At 41.6% G+C, this 25,731-nt stretch overlaps 1 protein-coding gene across 1 annotated transcript in view; it reads right to left on the bottom strand.

Moving 5' to 3' along the window:
- The window catches only part of mark4a (MAP/microtubule affinity-regulating kinase 4a), a 48,935-nt gene continuing 23,204 nt past the window's right edge, over nt 1-25,731 (bottom strand). The window contains exons 4-18 of the mRNA XM_036580123.1: nt 22,446-22,494; nt 21,050-21,115; nt 20,159-20,229; nt 19,197-19,253; nt 16,949-17,185; nt 14,125-14,244; nt 13,816-13,915; nt 13,375-13,484; nt 12,378-12,570; nt 10,600-10,811; nt 7,497-7,600; nt 6,706-6,990; nt 3,465-3,551; nt 1,660-1,704; nt 1-759 (exon numbers count right to left, since the gene is read on the bottom strand). Coding sequence (XP_036436016.1) covers nt 411-759; nt 1,660-1,704; nt 3,465-3,551; nt 6,706-6,990; nt 7,497-7,600; nt 10,600-10,811; nt 12,378-12,570; nt 13,375-13,484; nt 13,816-13,915; nt 14,125-14,244; nt 16,949-17,185; nt 19,197-19,253; nt 20,159-20,229; nt 21,050-21,115; nt 22,446-22,494 — 2,085 coding nt within the window. The 3' untranslated portion in view covers nt 1-410. The remainder of the gene's footprint in view (nt 760-1,659; nt 1,705-3,464; nt 3,552-6,705; nt 6,991-7,496; nt 7,601-10,599; nt 10,812-12,377; nt 12,571-13,374; nt 13,485-13,815; nt 13,916-14,124; nt 14,245-16,948; nt 17,186-19,196; nt 19,254-20,158; nt 20,230-21,049; nt 21,116-22,445; nt 22,495-25,731) is intronic.

Below are 25,731 nucleotides of genomic sequence, written 5' to 3' on the forward strand. Positions count from 1 at the left end.
GGCTGCGCAATATATTTGCTAATCGTTATCGTGATATCGGCCTTTGCAATACTGATACCGTAGAAAGCAATGATATGCGAATGAGACTATCGCTACTTTTTTACTGTGTTTTACTGCCAATCACAGATGTCCGTTTTAGTCTAAAAGGATTATTTTAGTCTAAATTAATAAAGGTCATCCTTTAGTGGTCAAGGGTTTGCAGTGTATGACGTATCGCCACTGCATAACGTGGCAATATAACTGCAATATGGTTTTCTTTTCGTCCATATTGTGCAGCCCTAGTGTGTCTGTGTGTATCAGCTGGAGAAGGGAGCAGTCTACGCAACAAGAGGTGGGTGGGGCCAAGTCTGTTTGTCATGACAACAGAGAGAAAGAGGGGGCGTGTCCCGCTCCAAGCTAGGCCCCTCCCCTCAAAGCTCCACCTCTCTGGAGATTTGCGAGGCGATGTGTCTGAAAGCGAGCGGCGCCCCCCACAGGCGCGTGTAGCGCACGCCGTTGGTCTCGGCCGAGCCCAGGGTCAGCTGACACACCTCGGCCTGGAAGGCGACCTTCGACCCCGACGCCTCGTGGCTGCAGCGCAGCAGGAAGGGCCCGGCGTGGCTCACCTGGCAGCCACACCCCCGCGCCGCCTCGCGCACGGCCAGCACCACCTGAGCGGGGGGGCGGGGGGGCCTGGAGGGGCGGAGCCTCACATCCCCCCACCACCCCCCTCCCCCGGGCCAGGGCTCGGCCTCTTTCTGATCCCCAGATAGATGGCCACTGAGGGAGGGAGAGAGAGGGAGAGAGAGAGAGAGAGAGAGAGAGGGAGAGAGAGAGAGAGAGAGAGAGAGAGAGAGAGAGAGAGAGGGAGAGAGAGAGAGAGAGGGAAAGAGGGAAAGAGAGAGAGAGAGAGAGAGAGAGAGAGAGAGAGAGAGACAAATAAGGACAGTGATGAACAAACTTCATGTTTGTCATTTGTTGATGTCTAAACAAACGTGTTGATTTGATTGGATGTCTGCTTTAGCTTTTTAAAGGGAATGAGAGGAGATGATTTGATTGGACATCACTGGGCTTTTTAAAGGGGATGAGAGGAGTTGATTTGATCGGACATCTCTTCACTGGCTTTTTAAAGAGGAGTTGATTTGAAATGGTCCTTGATTTATTTTTTCAGACCTCATTATTAAATTCAAAAATATATATAAAAAAAAATAAATTAAAAATGTGTGCAGGGGTCCTTTAGAAGTATGTTGCCTTGAGGCAACATTGTGTGACAATGGAAAGAAATGATATAGAGCTATGTTCCCTGAAGTGGTGAGATCTGGCTTGTGACTGGCCTGTGAAGTCCATTCCTCTGTCACATAATGTTGCTTCTAGGCAACAAACATATTTCTGCAAATTCTCATAAAAAAATTGATACCGAATGTTAAAAAAGAGGTTTAAACATGCCCACTAAGAGACAGTATGACTAAGTACATGCTTTTTACTGACTTACTCAAACTCTTCCCTTTATTGTTAATCCTGTCATTGTCTTTAAATATGTATAATGTTATTGTAAAGTGAGGAAAAATTAGTTTGTTGCCCTGAGGCAACAATGTGCAATACATGGTTAAGTAAGGGTTACCAAACCATTGTTTTTGCTGTTGTTGATGCTGTTTGTTTTTGCTTGTTGTAGATGCTCACCCTGAGAGCGAAGGTCGGCCGACTCTCTCAGGTTCATTTGTGACCCTGGAAAATAAAAGCACATGTTTCAGCAGACAGAACACCTCTACAGCGGGGGAATGACCATGCCACACGACGCGCAACCAAACCAGCTCAACACAGCATCACTCCAGAGCAAACCCAAACGTGCAGCACGGTGCAAACATAAACACTACAGGTCTGCAGGTAATGGAACTGGAATGTGAATGACGGAGATGTCGTGCTTTGACTCTGTGTTGATTGTGGATTATAAGGGGTCCATATCTCAGTCAGGGGTGGGAAAAATGGCAAAAATATAGCATCACAATGCATCAAGATACACATTATACATCACAAGATTTTGTTTTTCTGAGGTTTGTTAAGTAGAAACAGACAAAAAAGAACCAGAAGTGCCACATTTTAAAAACAGCACCAAAAACTATGAGTACAGTGAACAGTGGAATCTGAATATTTCCTCATTACTGCAGTAAATCTGGCTTTGTTTTTATCAGAAAAACTGACAAACAAAACAAATCAGCTGATAAATAAAAGCTGGTCTCCAGTGATCACATCTAGGGGTGAGCAGACGACTAATATATCCACTAGTTGGCGCTGTGGGAAGCTGTCAACTGCTCAAGGATAGCTAACAGTATTTCATACAGTGTCAAATCACATCGGCAAGTCTATTAAATTTAACAACACACGTTTTCAGGCAAATTTGATGACAGACATGCAGTGTTGTATGATGCTAATTGGTGGGGTATAAGCTTTGATTACTTGTTAGCTACATTAGTTAAATAAACTTTTTTGGGCAAAAGGATGCTAACATTCCTGCTACTGAGTGCTGATTGGTTAGCATTAGTGCTACTGAGTGCTGATTGGTGAGCATTATTGCTACTGAGTGCTGATTGGTGAGCAATATTGCTACTGAGTGCTGATTGGTTGTCATTCCTGCTACTGAGTGCTGATTGGTTGTCATTCCTGCTACTGAGTGCTGATTGGTTGTCATTACTGCTACTGAGTGCTGATTGGTGAGCATTATTGCTACTGAGTGCTGACTAGTTGTCACTCCTGCTACTGAGCGCTGACTGGTTAGCATTAGTGCTACTGAGTGCTGATTGGTTGTCATTCCTGCTACTGAGTGCTGATTGGTTGTCATTCCTGCTACTGAGTGCTGATTGGGTATCATTACTGCTACTGAGTGCTGATTGGTTAGCATTCCTGCTACTGAGAGCTGACTGGTTAGCATTACTGCTACTGAGTGAAGTGGTGCTCACTGATGTCATGAATAAACATTAAACCTTATTAAAAAGTCCTATAAGTTTAGAAGCGCTAAAAAAATACAACAGCAAAGAAAAACTGCACTTTTTAAGTATTTATAAATTATTATTTTGCATTAAAGCTCCATAGAAACACATTCATTTTGGACTCACGATTACTGAGTATTTTCTGTTAGAGACATTATTAAGTGGCAACAGAATCAAACCTTAGACTCCTCAACATGTCTTGGCTGATCAGCTACATCTGGGATGAGGGGGTGACGTGAAAAGTTGCTTTTTTCGAGCCCTTTAAAAAACCTCAAGGCCCAGACTTCATGCTAATAGTTCTGGATTGTGAGACAAATTGAACTCATCAAAACGTCGTAGTGAAGTTCTGTCATGCACACAAACACACATACAAACCCAAACACATGCAGAGACACACACAGCCTGTGTGAACGTCATACCAAACACAGAGAGAGCAGAGGAAAGAGAAGAGGAAGGAAAAGAAGGAGGCAGACATGGCAGACGGACGACAGGCGCGGCAACTTACTAACTGTTTTGGATCCCTGCGGAAGAGTGCAACCCGAAACTGACTTATTAGAACCCTGCCTCTTAGAGGGGTCGAGATTGACCCTGAGAGAGAGAGAGAGAGTGGGAGAGAGAGAGAGAGAGGAGAGAGAGAGAGAGAGGGAGAGAGAGAGACGGGGCAAAAGAGTAAGAGAGAGAGAGAAAAGGAGAGAGAAGAGAAGGAGAATGACAGATGCAAAGAAAAAGGATAAAGGAAAAGGAGTGAGACACCCAAGAGAGTTAGAAAGAGAACAAGAATAACAGAGGGAGTGAAAAGTGAAAGTGTAAGCAAAAGAACAAAAGGAGAGAGAGAGAGAGAGCGAAAGAGAAACAGAAAAAAATGAGAGAGAGTAAGGAAAAAGCAATGAGAGAGAGAGAGAAAGAAAGAAAGAGAATAAGGAAAACGAAAAGAGGAAAGAGAGAGTGCAAGGAAAAGAGAGAGAGAGAGAGAGAAAGAGAGAAAGAAAAGGGAGAAAAAAAGGGAGAGAAAGTGTGAGGAAAAGAAAAAACAAGAGAGAAGCAAGCAGGACTTTAGGTGGACAGCAGTGTTTATTCTGTGTAACCGCTGCAGTGCCGTTACTGCCCCCTACAGGAACATGAGGGTAATCATAAACATCACTCAGATTATACTTACACTGCTATTAATGAGGATACAGTACAAAGCTATGAAAGACCAGTTAGAGTTCACTGATTGCAAATAGCGATCATGCTAACTGGCCCCCCTCAGCTTCCATCCACTGCATTTGCATCCATTAGCATTTGTGGGTGAAGTTGTTCTTTAAGGTGGAAACACGACAGAGGTGCGTTCAGTATTTGTGCGTGTGTGTTATTCTAAAAACTAAAGAAAAACAGTTCCGACTTACAGAACCAGCAGAGAGCTGAGCTCCCGACTCTGCAAAGAGGTTTTTTATTTCACATATTTAATCTGAAATTTCTTTTGGGCTCCTGAGATTAAAATTAAGAAAATATTTATTACACATAAATCCATTTATTTACAATACAAAACACTGAATGTCCATAATGATAACTTCACTTTTAGTCCACGTAACCAGACTTTTTTTCCAAGCAATTCTGGCCGTTTCTTTTGGTCCGTCCATCACAAAATTTACACAGAATGTAAAGGGCAACAGACATTTTCAATTAAACTCAAAAACTGAAAAAATGTCCCAAAAATGTCCCAAAAGCAGCGATATATTACGTATTTATGATCTCTCATTACTGTGAAGTTTTAACTGACAAACAACATATAAATAATTGTAATTTAATTCTTTTCTTGTCCATCTCTGCTGAAAAGAGACCATTTGGATTCACTTTCTAATGGGAGTTGGCTTAATGCTTTCCAAAAGGGACCACTAGTTTTCTGTAGGACACCTTTAAATCCTATTAGGAAACCATCAAATGCATTTAGTCAGCCACTGTTCACCTGTTAAACCATTAGGATCCTTTAAATTGTGATATCAACCCATCAAAAAAGCCAAAACGCATTACAAAACCATCATGGTTTAATGGTTTCTATGAGTTTTTTCAGCAGAGACACAACTATGAAAGTACAAGTGTAAAGTGGCTGGAGTGGCCACTAGAGGGCAGCATGAGTAATATATGCTGCTAATTCTAATGCCTTTAGCATGTATGCTAGCAGCATTTCTACTCTTGACTTGCCTCCTAGCTATATTTACTAAGTCACTAACACTGGTTAAGATACGATACACCAGACATTGGACTGTCACTGGACAGCCGAACACGGTCTGAGGAAAGTGCCGACCGCCAGATCTGTTACATCAGCTAACAGACGCCTGCACTGGCTAGCATTGCACTGGGTGATGGGGAGATGGAGGGTCATCCTACCCACCCTGATGTGCTCTCTTGGACTCCTGGCTACAGATAGCTGTGGCATCACCGGGGATCGAGCTCGGGATCTCCTGATAACAGGGCCAAAGCTTAGACGGTTGGCCACTCGGGAGCTCATTGACACGCTACACTGTTAAGTGTGCACGCTCACACAAACGTCTACAATTACACACAATCGTGATCAAACTCATTCGTTTCATTTTTTGAGAGTGAAAATTCTGCTTGCATACATGCTAAAAATGTGTGAATGTGCATGTCTCTCTGTCTGTCTGCCCTGAGATGGACTAGCGAGCTGTCCAGGGTGTATCCTGCCTTCTGTCCATTGACCGCTGGGATAGGCTCCAGCTCCCCCCGCAACCCAGAAGGATAATGTGTGAGTGTGTGAGTGTGTGTGTGTATATATATATATATATATATATATATATATATATATAACTACTTTCTTTTATTTACGTTCAGGTCTTTCTCCATTTGGAGTGGAAATTCAGGTGGATACATTTTTAAAAAACCTCTTTCATCCCCAAACTAAATAATCTTAATATGTCCATTAACATCTCCTATTATCATATATGCAAAAACGAAAGCTTAATTCCAGACATATTTTACAGTCACTGGTGTTGCATGAATATGGTGTAACACCACTGACTGTGACTCCAGTGACATTCTGGTTAAAATTGAGGATTTTGTAAATTGGCTGACTCATTGATGTTCAGGTGACCTTGTGCAACTATTTAAAATCAGTAATAAAAACAATATATTTGGCATTATATTGACAAAAGTTTAATTATCCAGCCATTAAAGCTCATAACACCAATGACACATCGACATTATGTGCTTCCTGATAAACAAAATTATTACTAAATTAAAGAAATATAGCGAACAAATGTGGATTCGCCTTCTTATGCCTTGAGTTGCTTCCTCTCTGATGAGCCTCAACCCACAGAAGCAGATTAATAGAGCTGGAAATACTGTGTTAAAATGTAATATAAGTCCTGATAACACCAGCGACCAAAATCTCTGTGACAAGTGAATTTTTAAAATAAAATACATAATTTTCAAATGTAATTAACGTTAATGATATAAAAAGATAAGAAAAGATAAAATAAAACTGTTTTACATAAATGTCTAAGCTAAACCTCTTAAAATGTTGTGTTATATTAATAATGGCTAATATTTTAAGCAACTTTTTAAGCCCTGCAACCTTTGTGACATGATTTTCCCCTCCAAATGGAGAATGACCCGATTATTTGGCTCAAGCCAGGAAACCCAACTCGTTTTGCTTGTTGCAGCACAATAAGACTGAAATGTACCGCTTATCTAATGATTGCGGCAGAACTAATAATACATATTATTACTACAGCTGTGTTCGTACCTGCGGGTGAGTTTGGAGGTGAGTTTAGTGAACAGGTTCGACGTGGCTCTGGAGCGCGTGTGCGGCGGGAGGGCGGCCGGTTCGTGGCCCAGCGTGGGCGAGGTGGGCGGCGGTCCGTAAGCGGCGGGCACTCGCTCCCGCAGCTGACCGCCGTGGAAGGTGCTGCGGATGGTGGAGCCGCGAGTCAGCCTGCAGCGCTCGCCTGAGGAGGAGGAGGAGGACGCTCCAGCACCCGCAATACTGAGAGTGGAGGGAGAGGTGGGGGGGAGACGGTGGGAGAGAGAGCTATGGGGCCAGAGGGAGTGAGAGAGAGAGAGATGGGACAGGGGATTTCTGCATTAACTCCTGTCTTGCCATTTGACTTTATGCATTGTGGTGAAAATATTCAGGGAAAAAAAAAAACAATGCAGTTTCAATATATGTGATTGTAATAACAGTGAGGGACGCTGTGTGATCAGTCGATTCCTGATGATTAATCGATTAAAGCAAATTCTTACAAATTTCTCTCACACTAAAGTTTATGTCACACTGCGTCACACTGCGTCACACTGCACGCCTCAAAAACTACAGAAGCTTTAGTCAAAAGTAAAAACTGACAGATGTTGACGTTCTATAGTATGTGATTATGCGGTTATGCAGATTTGCTGGGAAAAAAAAATTAATGATGTCCAGAAAACAATTAGCATGTAATCATGTTCACTCTGCATTCTGAAGCACTAATTCGCTGTTCTTTGAGAATTTGGTCCCTGAAATAGTCACAGAAGCTTTGAACAGAGCTGTGTGTGTTTCACCTGTTCTCCTTCCCGTTCTGCAGTAGGGAGTGCCGGTCAGTGCTGGGCCGATCCGTACATACGTACGTGTTCCTACGAGTCATCGCACTGCCAGGGATGTTATTCTAAACACACACACACACACACACACACACACACACACACACACACACCAGCATGTCAGAAATGCACAGCACTAATGTTCTATTATTTGTCTCCAACAGCAAAATCAGATCAACACAAGTGAGAATATATTAGGCGACACTTTACAGTAAATACGTGTACATTAAGCATTTGTGGCACATTCAGTAACAGTACAGTAACAATGTTAACACAAGAACACACTAAAATCAGATAAATAGAGTACAATATTATTACAAGCCCACAGATGAAGCCTCCCAAAATATCAAAATAATGTGTTTAATATACTTTGGATAAATTGATAATATTATTCTATTCAATCTGATATTTGCAGCAAAGGCTGGAACTTAAAACAGTGGCTCCTTCCATACACTAGGTGGCACTGTGTGCCTTTTTCTCTCTAGACCAGTGTCTCCCAACTAGAGGTGGGTGATACGACAGATACATTTAAATCTATTCAGAGAATAAACTGCCTATTGAAATGTTATGAAAGTTATTGACTAATATGTTGCTGCATCGATGGTATTTTATCGTTATTGTGATAAATGATGTCACAATAATCTTTTCTGAGTGTATCGTGGATATTAACCCTTAATAAACATGATCCAACTTACAAAGCGAACATAATTAGACCTGTTTAATGTTTATCTGGTGTGAAACACTGAATAAATGTCATTGTACTTATTATTTTTGGTATTATATTTTTAAAAAGTGGCATTAAACTTATTAAACCTCAGAGAAAGTAAATGCTGTGATATGTATTGTGTATCGTGAAAATATCTTCATGTTTCATGATGTCCTATTTTTGCCATATCGCCCACCCCTCCTCCCAACCCTTCAGTGGGCATAAACTGCTCTATTCGAATAAAAGGATTAAGGCAGGGATTCTTAACCTGGGGGTCAGGGGTCCTAACACGGTCACGCAAAAGTGGTGTTACAAAGACATAAACCTTATAAAACAGAAAGAAAATAATTGATGAGTGCAAGCAAACTCTGCTGAATAGCGCCACCTAAAGGCCACCGAAAACAAGCCATGGACACAAAAAATATGCCTGGTGAAAAAACAAATTAATTTGGATGGAAAAGAATGTAAGAACATGAAAAATGAATTCATTTTCTGTAGTGTTTCATTTTGCTTCACGCTGAGTTCATCTAGGCCAACTTTAACCCCATGAATTAGCGAACCTCGGAAGCATCAGCCAATAGAAAACAAGAAGGTGGGCTCCCGAGTGGTGCAGGCATCTAAGCCCCATGTGTCAAACACAAGGGCCAAGTCAGGCCCGTAGCATAACCCTATTCAGCCCACAAAATTATTTTAATTTTCTATTATATTAGCCCGTTTCACCCTGGGCTGCACTACAGTCCCCAGCATGCACTGCAACATAATGTGTGCTCCAACCACCTTCCTCCAACAACCATCTTCAAGCCAGCAGTTACACAAAAAGAAAAGATTTCCACCTCCTGGGGACTTTTAAATAGGTTTAACAGTTATCTGTAGCTAATGTAGCCCATTGTTTTATATAAAACAATTTATTTTTATTTAAAACTATTTTTGAAAAGTATTCAATGGCTTTTTTGTTGTTGCAATTTTGGAATATTTTAAATAAACAATGGTCCGTTGGGGTTGTGGCAAATTGTTAAGTACAAATAAAATAAAAACACAGCTGGTCAACAGATTTGTCAGGATTTTTTAATATGGCCCTTTTAGTGGTTGAGTTTGACACCCCTGATCTAAGCGTTGGCCCTTCTACAGCCCTCTGTAACCAGGAGTCCAAGAGAACACAACTGGCATTGCTATCTCTGGGTGGGTAGGATGGCCCCCATGTCTCCCCACATCACTCAGTGCGATGCTAGTCAGCGCAGGCGTCTGTTAGCTGACGTAACAGAACTGGTGGTTGGTGCTTTCCTCTGAGCGCGTTCGGCTGTCCACTGACTGAGTTAGGGGTGGTTTGAAAAGATGCGATGGCGCTTCACAGGTCTCAGAGGTAGCCTGTGCTAACCTTCGCCCTCCTAGCGCTGGTGGTATGACTGGGGGAGTCATAACTAGTGGTGGGAATTGGATACGACTAAATTAGGGAGAAAATTGGAAAAAAAATAAAAAGAAAACAAGGACAGATGTGGCTCATTCTTTCTGAAAAATACTAAATGGAGAAACTCAGTCAACATAATGTTACTCCTTACTTACAAAAACAACTACTTAGCCTGCTAATGCTAGCTGTTTACTGAGCTATAGTCACCTCCAAAACCACCTCATATCAGTACCGCCTGGTCTCGCCTGAGTTTTGCTCAACCGTTGTGAAGAAAATAGCGAGGCGTCGGTTTGTGACTGCGGTTTTATGTTGATTATGACCTCCTGTTGGGTGAGCTTGTTGCTAACTGAACTAAAAGACTGATCGAGTGAAAAGCTTCCAGTTTTCAGTGCAAGGCTAAAGCTTCGTGGTTTAGCTAAGAGCTAGCTATGGAAAAAAGGCCCAGCCAATCCATTAAGCGACAGACTTACTATATGATTATTCTTCTGTAATTACTATAAGGCGTCTGTCCCACAGGGGCGGTGGGATTGACAGGGGGATCTATATATAGGAAAATATACTTAATCCTGAAAAAGTGCTGCACTCTGAAAAGGGCTACGTTCAGGGTAAGCATAAGCTATGTCTCCTACCATGTTAGCTAGCATGAACTGCGCCTTCAAAATAAAAAGGTTAAAGGTATTTATAAGTTTAGCTGCTTCTTCAATGTTAGCGAGTTAGCGAACAAACACATCTAGCTGTGTTCAAATATGAATATGTAACTTCAGCACACCTGCTCTCACACAGTGTGTTTTCACTAACCGATTTTCACCTAACGTTTATGTTTAGCTACCATACACACTCTTTAGCTAGCTTGCTGGCTTAGCTATTTAGCTTTCTGGCTAACTTTGAGAAGCTTTGTCGCCATCTCCTCTCCCACCTTTCCCCCTCTCCCCCTTTCTACAGCCCTTTCTTACAGTAGTAGCTGTCATGTCCTTGCGGCGTTCTGGGATTTCTGCCTTGTTGGGGTTGTTGGCACTGCTGACCATTGGGCTGGACGGAGGCAGGCTGCGGCTGCCCATCACACTGCAACTAGCCTTACGAGGCGGCATCCGGCTCTCGCGCAGCTCACGATCTCCCCCACTCGTCGGGCTACGCTTAGGGTGCATCACCGGCATGCTTGGACCACCTGCACGATACACACAGTTTCGAGTTTGGTGTGCTTGGATGCAAGATTACGTGTACAATCAAATACATAAAACAAGTACTTACAGAGCACATTGACAAAAGTACATTAACAGATGAAGGACTGATCACAGAAACAGACTAGCCCTGAGCCAACTGACCTACTGTTATCAATAAAAGAATACAGCTAATATAGCTAATAACAGTCATAGCAATCATCTTAATACCAGGAGTTTGTCTACAATTTTGTCCATTTTTATAGAGAACAATATGTAATTCAGGGTCAGAAACCACATAAGCAAGATGATTAGATATTACATAACACCTCCACGTGTATTGAGAAAAATGTGCAGTGTTTTAGGCTTGTAATTTACTCAGTGCTAATCGGCTGAGATAGTTAACGAGATTTGTCTTGTAGCTTTGGAGCAAAACTAATCATCAAATATGTCAAATACATTCTTATATAAATGTAAATTTAGATGTTGATTTTTCACTAAACTGCCATTTGTGTATGTACGTCTCTGTGTGAGAACATTGTGCACATTTAAGCTGCCGCTTTACAGCGAGTTTATGTTTGTTTGTATTGTATTGTTTGTGATTTGGTTGTGATCTGTTTTGCGATTTCCCTTTGGCTTGGGAGATTTCCATCATTAACTGAGAACCGGCTGAGAGTCTTTCCATCATGGTAGCAGAGTTTGACCGGGCCGTGAGCTGGGACAATTCTTAGTGTTTTAGTGAAGTTTGACTGGGCCGCAAGCCAGCACACGTTTCACCGCGGTAAAAAATTGGCTAGGCCTCAAGCCAGGACAGTTCTTACTGTGGTAGAAGGAATTTGACAAGGCTGCAAGCCAGGACGCTTTTCACCACGGTAACAAGAGTTTGACTAGGCCATGAGCCAGGACACTTTTTACTGCAGTAACAGAGTTTGACTAGGCCGTGAGCCAGGACGCCTCTTACTGCACTAGAAGTTTGACTAGGCTGTGAGTGGGGACTCTTCTTACTGTGATAGCAAAGTTTCACTAGGCAGTGAGCCGGGACGCGTCTTACTGCGGTAGCAGAGTTTGACTAGGCACACAGGTACACTTCATAGTGTGGTAGCAGCGTTTGAATAGGCCATGAGCCAGGACATCTCTTACTGTAGTAGCAGAGCGTGACTAGGCCGTGACAGCAGAGTCTAAGTTGCCGTGAGTCAGGGACATTGAGCAGAGTCTTATTTTTGTTTTATTTATTTTTTATATTTCTATATTTATATTTTTATAAGTTTTTATATATTTATAGTTTTTACATTTCTATCTGTTTGCTGAGTTTAAGACATAGAAGAATATGTTAAACTCTGTTTATTGAAATTTTGTATTTGCAAAATTTTAAACTGACCAGGGGTGTTTAAACTTTGCATTTGAATTTATTTCTTTATTGTCATACTGACTTTAAACTAAAACCTAGACAAAACTGATTTTCAGTGGAGAATCATCATTAACATAATAATTTAGTCTGAGACTAGGCTTTAATCCATCTTCAGGGGGCCGGTGTCTCTTGCGTGTCATTGAGTTATACAGAGTCAGTCTCTTACAGAAGTCGCTGTGCCGTCGCTGGCGGTGGTAAGTGGAGGCGCTGCGCTGGGTCTTGCTGTGAGAGGAAGAGGAGGATGATGATGAAGAGGCGGCGGCGCCGCCTGTGGAGTGCTTGTTCGTTCCGTTGGTGATGGGGCTCGGCCTCACTCTCGGCAACGTCATGCTGCCACTCACACGTGATTCTGTGCCGTCCTGTAACCATGACAACACATGAGTTTTTCCTAAGTAGCAAAGATGCAGAACCACAATGCAAAGATCGGGTTGCATCATTTGAAACATGATCTCTAACAGTGAAGGTGATTCTTCTTAGTGTGAAAACAGACCCTGATTTGGAGACAAACAGTAGGTAGAGGCTTCTGTAATTTTTTCATATTGTTTGCAATTCCAGAGCTTATCTTCCTGCAGGAAACACTAAGTTTAAAAACGCTGAAAATTACAGCTAAAATGAAAAGTGCTATATAGAACCCTGCTAAAAAAACAGCATAAGCCAGCATGCACTCTGTGCTGGGTCTAAGCTGATTTATGCTGGTGTGGTGCTGGTCTGGTGCTGGTTTAGCTGGTCACCTAACACAATCATGCTGGTTGACCAGCATACCAACATCCAAAACACAATATATGCTGGTTTTGGTGGTGATCAGCCGTGATGGTCTATGCAGGTTTTTCCAGCAGGGATGCGCTATATACTTCCCTCTAGTGTGGAGTTTAGCACATGTGACATAAATGTTCATACTTCAGTATATCATTACTGTTGGGAAAAAAAAATAAAATCTCCAAAACTGTAACTTTACAGAAGAAAAAAAACATTAAGCCTTTTAATGGAGCTTAATGTAAAAACATTTTTCTGTTTCATTTTTGGTGGTCACAACATTTTTAACAGTGTAAAGGGGAGTTTTCAAATTATAAAAAAGAAAAAAAAAACAAAACAAATACAGATACAAGGTTTTAGGGCAACAGCAACAGTATGTCAGTGAAAGCCTGAGAGGATTTGTGTATAACCTGAGTCTTCAGGCCCAGCAGAAGGTAAGTAGCAGTGACTTCGTCATATTTGTGACTGAGTAACGAGTCCTTAATCTCCTCTGTAGTGAAACCCATCCCAACCATCACCTCTACAAAGAGAAAAAGAGAGAGAGACATAAATATAGAGAAGGATTAAGAAAGGGAGAGAGAAACAAAAGAGTTTGTTTTCCATGTGCAAATCCATTCAGAAGAAACAGACCTAGACCGATGTATTGTTTGGCCAATGCAACTGGTCAATATTAAAGGGATCTGTTGTAAACATGCTACTCTAATCCCACAGCGCTTTGGAAAGGGGGAATTTCCAAAAATACACAACTCCTCTGGGGTGGATTTTTGGGTATAGGCTGTTTTCCAATAATAAAGGCCCTGTAAAATTGGGAACAGCTAATAGTGCTCTTAGTAGCCTCTCTGTGAACTCACCAATGCGACTGGGGTCACTGAAGTCCTCAGCTGGTTCCACATGAGGCTTCAGCTCGTCACCCTCGTACCCTGCATTTATCCATTTATCCTTCATCACTTGCTGCGGAGGAACACAAAGGGAAAAGGCAGTTAGCACAGAATGAGGATGTAGAAGATGTGTGAACTCGTTTTCAATTAGAATTGGAAGTCATTTGAAGAGGAAAGCTCAAATTTTTGCATACGGCTGTATATTTCTATGTGTGTGTGTGTTTGGTGTACATGTGTGTGCGCAGTGTTGTGTCCACTGGCGTTATTAGTGTGTTTGTGTACCTCCAAAGTGCAGCGCTTGCTTGGGTTGAGCACCAGAAACCTGCGCAGGATTCCCTCACAGTCAGTGGACATGTAGAAGGGCACTCGATATTTCCCCCTCAGCACACGCTCACGCAGCTCCTACAGCACACACACACAAAAGATATCAAAATCAAGAAATACACAACACAGAGTACTGACAATGGCATAGATATACGAGAGTACACAGCTACTGAGGAGAGTAAAGAACCAACGAAGAAAGCAGGAAACCACTGAAGTACATAGTGAGCTATGAAGTGAGTAGGGAAACACTGAAACAAGCAGTGAGCTACCGAAGAGAGTAGGGAACCAATGAAGTAAGTAGTAAGCTATGAAGTGAGTAGGGAGCCACTTAAGTGATCAGCGAACTACTGAAGTGAGTAGGGAACCGCTGAAGTGAGAAGGCAGCTACTAAAGTAAGGACAGTGTCTTTGAAATTAGTAGGGAGCTACTGAAGTGAACAGGGAACCACTGAAGTGAGTAGGGGGCTATTAAAGGAAGTAGGGTGCTACTGACATGAGTAGGGAGCTACTACTGAAGTAAAGATTTACTGAACCACTACAGTAAGTAGCAATCTACTGAATTGCGTAGAGACCAACAGACGTAAGTAGGGATCAACTGAGGTGAGTAGGGAGCCACAGAAGTTATTAGGGAATCACTGAAGTAGGGATCAACTGAAGTGAGTAAGTAGGGAGCCTTTAATGGAAGTAGGGTGCTACTGAAGTGAACAGGGGGCTACTACTGAAGTAAGTAAAGATCTACTGAACCTCTACAGTAAGTTGCGATCTACTGAAGTGATCAGTGAATGACTGAGGTAAGAAGGGATCAACTGAAGTAAGTAAGAAAATAAGTAAGTAGGGAAGCACTGAAGTGAGTAGGGAAGCACTGAAGTAAGTAGATAACCACTGAAGTGAGTAGGGAGCTACTGAAGTGAGTGAGAAATTACTAAAGTAAGTAAGGAACTACTGACATGCGTAGGGAACTAAGGAAGTAAGTAGTATACAACCAAAGTGAGTAGGGAACCACTGAAGTAAGTACAGATATAGTGAAGTGAGAACAGAACCACTAAAATGTAGTAGGGAGCTAAAAAAGAGAGTAGGGAGCTACTGTAGTGAGCTTCTGAATAGAGTATGGAACCACTGAAATAAGTAGGGATCTGCTGAGGTGAGTTGGTAGCTACTGAAGCAAGTAGGGATCTATTGAAGCAAAGTAGGAATTATTAAAGTAAGTAGGGAATTAAAGAATTGATTCAGGAACTAAATAAGCGAGGAGATGGCTGCTGTTGTGAGTATGAAACTAATGAAGTGAGTACAGAGCTCCTTACTTGAGAGGGGAGGTAAAGGCGTGACTAGTAGGGAACTAAGTAGGGAACTATGAAACTGTGTGAATAAAATAATTGAGTAGGGAACCTTTGACATGAGTAGAGAGTGACTAAAATGAGTACAGAACTAAAGAAGTGAGTAGGGAACTAAAGAAGTGTGTAGGGAACTAAAGAAGTGAGTAGGGAACTAAAGAAGTGAGTAGGGAACTGAAGAGGAGAACAAGGATCTATTGCAGTGAGTAGGGAACTAAAGAAGTGAGTAGGGAACTGAAGAGGAGAACAAGGATCTATTGCAGTGAGTAGGGAACTAAAGAAGTGAGTAGGGAACTAAAGAAGTGAGTAGGGAACTAAAGAAGTAAGTAGGGAACTGAAGAGGAGAACAAGGATCTATTGTAGTGAGTAGGGAACTAAAGAAGTAAGTAGGGAACTGAAGAGGAGAACAAGGATCTATTGCAGTGAGTAGGGAATTAAAGAAGTGAGTAGGGAACTAAAGAAGTGAGTAGGGAACTAAAGAAGTGAGTAGAGAACTAAAGAAGTGAGTAGGGAACTAAAGAAGTGAGTAGGGAACTAAAGAAGTGCATAGGGAACTAAAGAAGTGAGTAGAGAACTAAAGAAGTGTGTAGGGAACTAAAGAAGTGCGTAGGGAACTAAAGAAGTGCATAGGGAACTAAAGAAGTATGTAAGGAACTAAAGAAGTGCATAGGGAACTAAAGAAGTGACTAGTAGGGAACTAAAGAAGTGTGTAGGGAACTGAAGAAGTGAGTAGAGAACTAAAGAAGTGAGTAGAGAACTAAAGAAGTGAGTAGAGAACTAAAGAAGTGTGTAGGGAACTAAAGAAGTGAGTAGGGAACTAAAGAAGTGAGTAGAGAACTAAAGAAGTGAGTAGGGAACTAAAGAAGTGAGTAGGGAACTAAAGAAGTGAGTAGAGAACTAAAGAAGTGAGTAGAGAACTAAAGAAGTGTGTAGGGAACTAAAGAAGTGCGTAGGGAACTAAAGAAGTGCATAGGGAACTAAAGAAGTATGTAAGGAACTAAAGAAGTGCATAGGGAACTAAAGAAGTGACTAGTAGGGAACTAAAGAAGTGTGTAGGGAACTGAAGAAGTGAGTAGAGAACTAAAGAAGTGAGTAGAGAACTAAAGAAGTGAGTAGAGAACTAAAGAAGTGTGTAGGGAACTAAAGAAGTGAGTAGGGAACTGAAGAAGTGTGTAGGGAACTGAAGAAGTGTGTAGGGAACTAAAGAAGTGTGTAGGGAACTGAAGAAGTAAGTAGAGAACTAAAGAAGTGTGTAGGGAACTAAAGAAGTGAGTAGGGAACTGAAGAAGTGTGTAGGGAACTGAAGAAGTGTGTAGGGAACTAAAGAAGTGTGTAGGGAACTGAAGAAGTAAGTAGAGAACTAAAGAAGTGAGTAGGGAACTAAAGAAGTGAGTAGGGAACTAAAGAAGTAACTACTGGAAGGTCTGAAATAAAAAAGAGAGCGACTCACACCTTTAGATTCTGTCCATCGAAGGGCAGCGAGCCGCTGACCAGCGTGTAGAGGATGACCCCTAGGCTCCAGATGTCCACCTCTGGCCCGTCATACTTCTTCCCCTGAAAAAGCTCAGGGGCCGCGTACGGGGGGCTTCCACAGAACGTGTCCAGTTTATTACCCAACGTGAACTCGTTACTGAAACCAAAGTCTGCTATCTTAATGTTCGAATCAGCGTCCAGCAACAAGTTCTCCGCCTGGAGAGTGAGTGAGAGAGAAAGAAACAGCGAGCAAGAGAGTGAGAAAGAAAGGGAGAGAGAGAGAAGAAAGGTAGAAAGAGGTGGAAAGGAAGAACAGGGCCGTGAGAAAGAGAAAGGCAAAAGACAGAAAGAAAAAAGAGACAGAGAGAGAGAGAGAGAGAGAGAGAGAGAGAGAGAGAGAGAGAGAGAGAGAGAGAGAGAGAGGTGACCAAAGCACAGTTTTATGTGAATACAGAGTTAAAGCTGTGGTCAGAGTTATTGTGAGTGAGAGAGAGAGAGGGATTAGAGGAGAAAGAGAGAAGCAGAGTGAGAGGGAATAGAGATGTGTGTTTAAATGAGATGTAAATGTAGCTGCTGAGGATGTCTCTGTTTATTCTGTTAGTAACTGAGCTGAACAACAACTTATCATCATAAATATAACATCTTAGAGATAAACAGAAAAGAGTAATTGAGCTCTGTTCTGATTGGCTGCCCTGTATTGTGTGTCATTCAGAAAGCAGCAAAAACAAGCGAGGTCAAACACGGAGTAGCAATCAGAAAAACAAACGGCTTGGTATGCCCAGACTAAGTAAGGGCAATACTTCGCAAAGATAAGTTTCAAACAGACCAGTATACATACAGAGTACAACAGGTGATGATGATTAGTATTCCGGTGACTGTGATCTGTTAGGTGGTTTGTGATTGGCTGGAAGAGTCTCATGACTGACTGAAGGATTCTGGGAAGTGGAGTTCTTGGTGGTCTGAGAGTCCGAACGAGAATCAGGAAGCGTGACAGTGTGTCAGTGTGAACAGATAAACACACTGAATCTGACATTTTCAATTCCAATTTGAGACGCTTTCATATGTGGTACTGAAATCTTATACATATCCAATCTGCGGCAATGCGACTCAGTCTGAACAGCCAGATACGAATTCATTATATCATATACACATCAGGCATAACATTATGACCTTGTTTCTACGCTCATTGTCCATTTTATCAGCTCCACTTACTATATAGGTGCACTTTGTAGTTCTACAGTTACAGACTGTGGTCCATCTGTTTCTCTGTGTACTTTGTTAGCCCCCTTTTACCCTGTTCTTCAGTGGTCTGGACCCCCATGGACCCTCACAGAGCAGGTACTATTTGGGTGGTGGATCATTCTCAGCACTGCAGTAACACTGATGTGGTGGTGGTGTGTTAGTGTGTGTTGCGCTGGTCTGAGTGGATCAGACACAGCAGTGCTGCTGTGGACAATCAGCATAGAAACAAGGAGGTGGTCATAATGTAATGCCTGATTGGTGTGTATCATTATATCATATATTATCGACATTCGTTATAATTTCGCACTGCTGAGACCTCATAAACATTTGGGGTAATGTTTACGCATCACCCCTAATGTTTACGCATCACCCCTAATGTTTACGCATGCTGGCGAAGATGAAACTGAGCCCTCCGGGAGCGACTGGCGTTCTTTGGCGGTTATGATTGTTTACCTCTGGATGAGCCACGTGAAGCACTGTTCTTTTGCACATGCGGTTCGGTTTAGCAGCTGATCTGTTCAGACTGATGTGGCATACAGATCACATTTAAAAGATAATGTGAACAACCGAACAAAAAAATCGGATTTGGTGAGAAAATCAGATTTGGGCCACTTTTACCTGCTTTAGTTTCCATATAAGAACTGTAATGGAGTGGGGAGTGAATGATTGGGACCTTTAAATGATTTACACGCTACGTCTAACACTTTTATTTAAACGAAGTCCAGAAATTTGGGTTTTCCATCATATGGGCCCTTTAATACTTGTCAATGTAAGACCAGATTTGAGGTGACAATGTACCAAATGTAGCTCATGCACTACAAACCAAGGAAAGAGACCTCACTGTTTCCTAACTAACGTCAAATTTAAGAAAACTCAACACTTCTAAAAATCGGAATAATGTTATTTTGGACAAATAAGGACTTGAGATATGAGTAAACATGACGGCTCTACTTCTAACAGATGTTTAAGATGTTCTCCAGCTTACCTTCAGGTCCCTGTGGACTATGTTCTTCTGGTGACAGTAATGAACAGCAGAGACGATCTGCAAACAAACAGACAAATAAACAAAGCTGGCAAAGCTCAAGGATCTCCTATTAATACAACTGTTCACATGATAGTTTATTTAGTGCTGGGTGGCACTGATAAGATTCAATATCACAACATTTTCTAAATATATCACAGCACCACAGAATCAGATCATATATCATAATTAAGTTAATGACCTCATGCTTCCTAAATGCTGCTACTCTGTGCTAAAGGAATGTCTTTTAAACCTGATGTAGCTTTTTGACTGTTTTTTTCTGTTTCCGTCTCTTAAAATGACACCAAAGGGAGTCTTTAAGGGCAATTCCACCATTTTTTTTTCAGTTTACACATAATCAAATGGTTAAGATGTAAAGTCATTCAGAGTGGTTTGATGTGAAATGCTCCATTCTAGAGAAATCAAATCAGAACTGTTCACATTGGTGGTGATAAAAAGAGTTTAATGCCTCTAAAATGTCCTTCACAGAAAGCCAATAAATTAAATGGATATGAATATGATGGCTGAAACATTATTTTATGATAATTTTGAGAAGGTTTCAGCCTAAAATGTATGTTTAAAGTGTGGAGAGATACAGGCAGGCATTGTAACATCCAAACAAAACTTATTTTTTCCAGGTTCACCGTTATTTTAACACTATCAACATTAAAAACCTCAGTAAAATTCATTTTAAAACATTGGTCATTTTGAAGAGTAAATAAAATGCCTATATTTGTGTTTGTGACCCCTGGTTCCTATCAGCACCACTGTAAAGACAGAGTCAGCCACTCTGAATGACTCGTGATTACATTTCACCTGCTGAATTATGCAGAAATTGCAGGAAAAAATATTGTATATTCCCCTTAAAACTCACACAACACAATCTATCAGCATTATATCAGACACCAAACTCAGTCTGTGCTCACCTGTCTGAATTTGGCTCTCGCTTCAATCTCCTTCATCCTCCCGTGAGACACCAGGTAGTCAAACACCTCACCTGAAAAACACCCTTATTTAATAAAACATGCTAACATGCTAAGACTCATCCAGCAGGCTAAGGCCTCATTATGCTAATGAACGCAACAGCAGGCCTATAAATGAATGGAGATTTTGCAAGTTAATGAATATGCATATAGAAGTGTACTTACTACTCTCTGACTCCACTGCCAATATCATCTTATCATCATATCATCCAAGAATAAAGATGATACGAAATCTAATATTTCAGGGCTGAGATCAGTTCTGATAACTGATATTTAATCCTGCATACTAATAAAAATAATGCATTATATATGATATATATTACATGAAGTGCAGTGAACATACGAGTGGTTAAAACTGTAGATGCCAGCTGCTAATTCCAGCTCATGCTGTACTAGTTTTTGAATGAATTAAATTAGCAACACTGAAAGTATTTAGCGCATCAATTCGAGCACAAGCAAAAAGGTGGTGTCGCTGAGACGACATCACACTGACTCCCCCATTTTGTACTGGTCATCGAGCTCCGTCTTGCCATATTTCTGTGTGTTTCTTAGATGTTTTACATGTTTTCTTGTCTTTGGTTTTACTGGTAGCTCTCAGTCCTTTTGGCATGTTGACCCTTCGTCTTGCATGTACCTGCCTGGCTGTGTGTTGGCCTCTGACGACTACGAATAACTCCACTTTTTACTTAGCAAGTAATCATTGTACTTTTCAGCTGTAATTCCAATACTGGACCAAAAATAGTATCAAAGTGTTCTCCACTTATCAGCTGTTGACATATCATTCGGCCCTAGCTGGAAGTACACACTGTGAAATAACCGATGTGTTGACCGTACCTCCGCTAGCGTACTCCATGACTAGGTAAAGGGTCTTCTCCGTCTCAATCACCTCAAACAGTTGCACTGAAAACACAAAATATTATATTGACCAAAGAAATAAACCAAATCAGAAATTCACAATTTTGTGTGCCAAGTAAACAAATAACACACATCTTTCAGACAATTTCATAAGCATAAAATCACACAGATGGATAGACACACAGATAGACAGATATGTAGACAGACAGGCAGACAGACAGAAGACTGTCATCCTGTAATACAGGGATAGGGATGTTAGGTTCCTCAGGAAGATGATGAGCAAAAGGTAAAAGCTGGTTGTCCAGCAGCTCAGTGTCGGCACTGTGGTTCAAATTTACTGTCGCCTCAACCAAACGACATAAGTAAAACACCCCCACATCACAGAGCTCCTCCAGCTTGAACCACACCTGCACACAGTCCTCACTGAAGGCTCCCTGAGGTCTACGATGAACACGACCCCGAGGATCATTCACACACAGACAGGAATGAGTTTCATCTGACCAGATAACACGTTTCCAGTCATAAACAGTCCAGTGTTTGTCTCTTCGTCCACTATAATCGGGCAGCTTTGCGAGCAGAAGTGAGCAAAGCCCTCTTGTGAGCCACTCTGCTCCATATGTTCATGGTATGCGGAGTGTTCTTTCAGAAACTGGTTGTGAAGGACCTGCGCTGACTTCTAGAAGCAATTCTTGCCTGGAAGCGAAGTCATTTTTATTCAGACGCTGGAAAAACGCAGACAGTCCCTGTCCATCAGTTTCATCTTTCGGCCACAATTCTGACAAGAATTTTCTGTAGACTGGGATTTTCGCCACTGCTGGTCGACCTGTATGACTGTACGCTTCAATACGCCTGCAAATTCAGCTACTTCCTTCACACCCAAATGCAATCACTCCTTTTTTGCCAATCATTAACATCTGCTTTGCGACCCAATTTCTACATATTGAATAAGACATTCACCGCACTGTACCACCTCTTCTCAATCTATGAATCCCGTCGTACACCCCGCAGGTATTTATAGCCCGCTCCTCCTTGTGCAACGCCATCTGCAGGGGCCTAAGTTACTACCACCTTAAACACGTAAGCTGACTAATTTTTTGTCAGATAGATAGATAGATAGACAGACAGACATAAATAACTCTGAATGAAGGATGTTTTTATGATGCATTACTGAGCTGAATAAGGACTAATAGTGTTTAATACTGGAGAGCTGATCTGACCACCAGCTGTACAGGATTACTTTTTACTGTGTGTGTGTGAGAGAGAAAGAGTAAGAGTGGGAGTGAATGTGGTTGAAAGAGAGAGACACAGAGAGAGAGAGAGAGAGAGAGAGAGAGAGAGAGAGTAGTGTGTGTGTGTGTGTGTGTGTATGTGTTACCTATGTTGGGGTGATGAAGAGCCTTCATGATCCGCACCTCCCGAAACAGCTGCAGAGAAAAAGAGGAACCGGATGAGAACACACACACACACACTCTCTCACACACACACACACACACACACACACACACACTCTCTCACACACACACACACACACACACACACACACACACACACACTCTCTCACACACACACACACTCTCTCACACACACACACACACACACACACGCACACAGGCTGCCCTAAAAGAATAATCTGAAGATAATCTGGAGATAATCTCCACACTCCAATAAAATCTTAAAGTTACACTCAAAAAGGAAAATCAGATCTAGGTCTAGATGTTGTGATGACTCCATAAACTGGATCAGTATCAGCACCAGTGCTGACGCTAATCACAGGTAACATTATCCAGACAAGACGATCCACATTCAGTACTGTTCCTTAGTTATAGCCATTATACAATTACAATAAGGGTGTAATAACATATTTCATACTGTACTGAAGCAAACGGTGTTGTACCACATCATGCTGTATTGTATGCCACTGTATTTCGTGGCTAGTCTGTTAGCTGTCGGCTAGTAAATTAGCTCAGGGCTAACATAACAGCTCATGGCTAACGTGTTATATTGGTTTATTATATTTCACCTCTAATATTGCGCTGTTTATAATGCTGGTTTGGAAAACCAGGCGAACGTTACCTGCCTGACTGCACTGTGCCAACTGTAAAGTTTGGTGGTGGAGGGATGATGATATGGGGTTGTTTTTCAGGGGTTGGTCTAGAACCCTTAGTTCCAGTGAAGGGAAATCTTAATGCTCCAGCACCAAGACATTTTAGACAATTGTAGCCTCCAACTTTGTGGAACAGTTTGAGGAAGAACCTTTTCTGTTCCAGCGTGACTGAGGCCCAGTGCACAAAGCAAGGTCCATAAAGTCAAGGCTGGGTGAGTTTGGTGTGGAAGAACTTGACTGGCCCTCACAGAGCCCTGACCTCCACCCCATCAAACACCTTTGGGATGAACGAGAATGGAGATTGTGAGCCAGGCCCTCTCGTCCAACATCAGTGTCTGACCTCACAAATGTTCTTCTGGATAAATGGGCAAAAATTCCCACAGACACTCTTCAGAATCTTATAGGAAGCTTCCTAGAGGAGTGGAAGCTGTTATAGCTGCAAAGGAGGACCAACTCCATATTAATGCCTATGGAGTCATAAAAGCTCCCATGGGTGTAATGTAGAAGTGTCCCAATACTTTTGTCCATATAGTGTATTTATTATGTATCTGATTAGCCTGTATATTTATTACTGTATATTTATTATGCATATTGCTACTACGAACCACGAGTGCACAAAAGCTCCTTAGAAATCCATTTATTTTGGACGATCTCATTAGTGCCCTCTAGTGGCCGATGTTGAAGGATAATTAAAGGGCCCATATTTTCCTTGTTTTTTTTGTTTTTTGTTTTTTTTTTAATAAAAGAGGTTGATGTAGCATGTAAACAGTGTTTCAAAAAATGTTCACGCCCCCACCACAGTCCATACAGTCCATGGATGAACTGGACACTAAGCTGCCTAACAGGCTGCTTTGAATTCATTGTTTTTAGTGATCTCACAAAAATACAAAGCATTTATACACATCCAGCTATTCAGACTACTGCAGTTAAGTCTTTCAGCCTGGTCTGCTTTTTTTAAAGCAGTCAGAATGCAGGGCAGCCAATCAGATCAGACCTCATTTACATATAAGGCACAGTAAGAAAAATGTGTTCATTTCTAAGAGATAAAGAGAGGAAAATAGTCTTAAATAGTAAAAATGAAATATGGCTGTTTTGGTTTTTTAAAAATGAATGAATAAATAAAAAGAAAAGAAAAAAACACATCAACAAAACATCATAAGCAGACAAATGAAATAAACAATAGAAATGTAGGATATGGGCCCTTTAAGAAAGACAACCAGAGGAAAAAAGACATTAACTGCTGTGAGCAGCTCCAGCAGCACTCAGGTCAGATATGTGGTTTCACTTCGGCTTCATTAAGAAACCAGACTTTAAAAGAATCAATATTTCTGAATTGTTTTGAATGTTAACCAATCAGATTCAATTACAATATGATGATGGATTATGATAAATCGACTCAAAACTCATGTATCATAGACAATACAATGCACAACAGCCCCCCCCCTCCCATTTCCACACTCCTCCTCTCTCCCTCTCTCTCTCGCCTTTAGGCAGGACCCTATAGATCAGCGCTGTTACCATGGAAACCTCAGTAAGAATTCTAATGCCTGGCCCAGCTGAGCCGTGGAGGATTATGGGATACCTGCGCAGCTGCCAGGACGCCACTCCACAAACAGGGAGCTCCAGTGACAGCAAAGCTACCCATCATGAAAACCTTATACTATTTAAAGGGAATTCCACTCATTTCTCAACATTTCTGCATAATTAAGTGGTCAAGATGTAAACCAAGTCATTCAGAGTGGTTTGGTGTGAAACGATCTGTTCTAGAGACACTTACTGAATTAGAATTGCTCACAGCGGTGGTGATGGGAACCAGACGTCCTATGCAGCTTAAGCTCCCTCACAGAAAGTCATTACATGAAATGATTGCCTGATGCCTGAGATACATCCATAGAGGAGGGGTGCATGCAGGGTGTTGCAAGACAAGAAAATCTTATTTTTTCATATTTTTCACATCAACATTACATATAAAACTCAGAAGGCACAGTTAGGTTCACTGTTGCTTTTGGACATTTAATAAAATGTCTATGTTTGTGTTGTAGTCATGGCGACCCCTGGTTCCTATCACCACCACTGTAAAGAAATCTGAGTCTGACTTTCTCTACAATGAACCATTTCACATCAAACCACTCTGATTGACTTTGTTTACACCTCAACCACTGAAAAATGCAGAAATTTTGAAAAATTGGTGGAATTCCCCTTTAGGTAATCTTATGCAGACTTGCTTATGTGGTTTCTGTCACTCGTATCTGTAGATTTGCTGCATATTGTTGCATATCTAGCTTGGATGTACTACGTACTGTTCAGAGGGCGTGTGTGAAACTCCCAGGACCCTGCCCTAAAAAAACAGACCACTCAGTGACCACACATTACACACACCTGATTCACTTCATCAGCTGCGGTGATGAGTCACGTGTGTTTAAGTAGGGAAACCGCAGCACATTAACATGTGATACAGAACACACGTGTGGTGGGGGAACAAGTAACACAACCTATACGGCCTGGCACAGTGCCAGCGACGATGAATAACACCGTACATGCACATCAGCAGTACTGC

This window comes from Colossoma macropomum, unplaced genomic scaffold (assembly GCF_904425465.1).
Source record: "Colossoma macropomum unplaced genomic scaffold, Colossoma_macropomum, whole genome shotgun sequence".
In the NCBI taxonomy this organism is placed as follows: domain Eukaryota; kingdom Metazoa; phylum Chordata; class Actinopteri; order Characiformes; family Serrasalmidae; genus Colossoma; species Colossoma macropomum.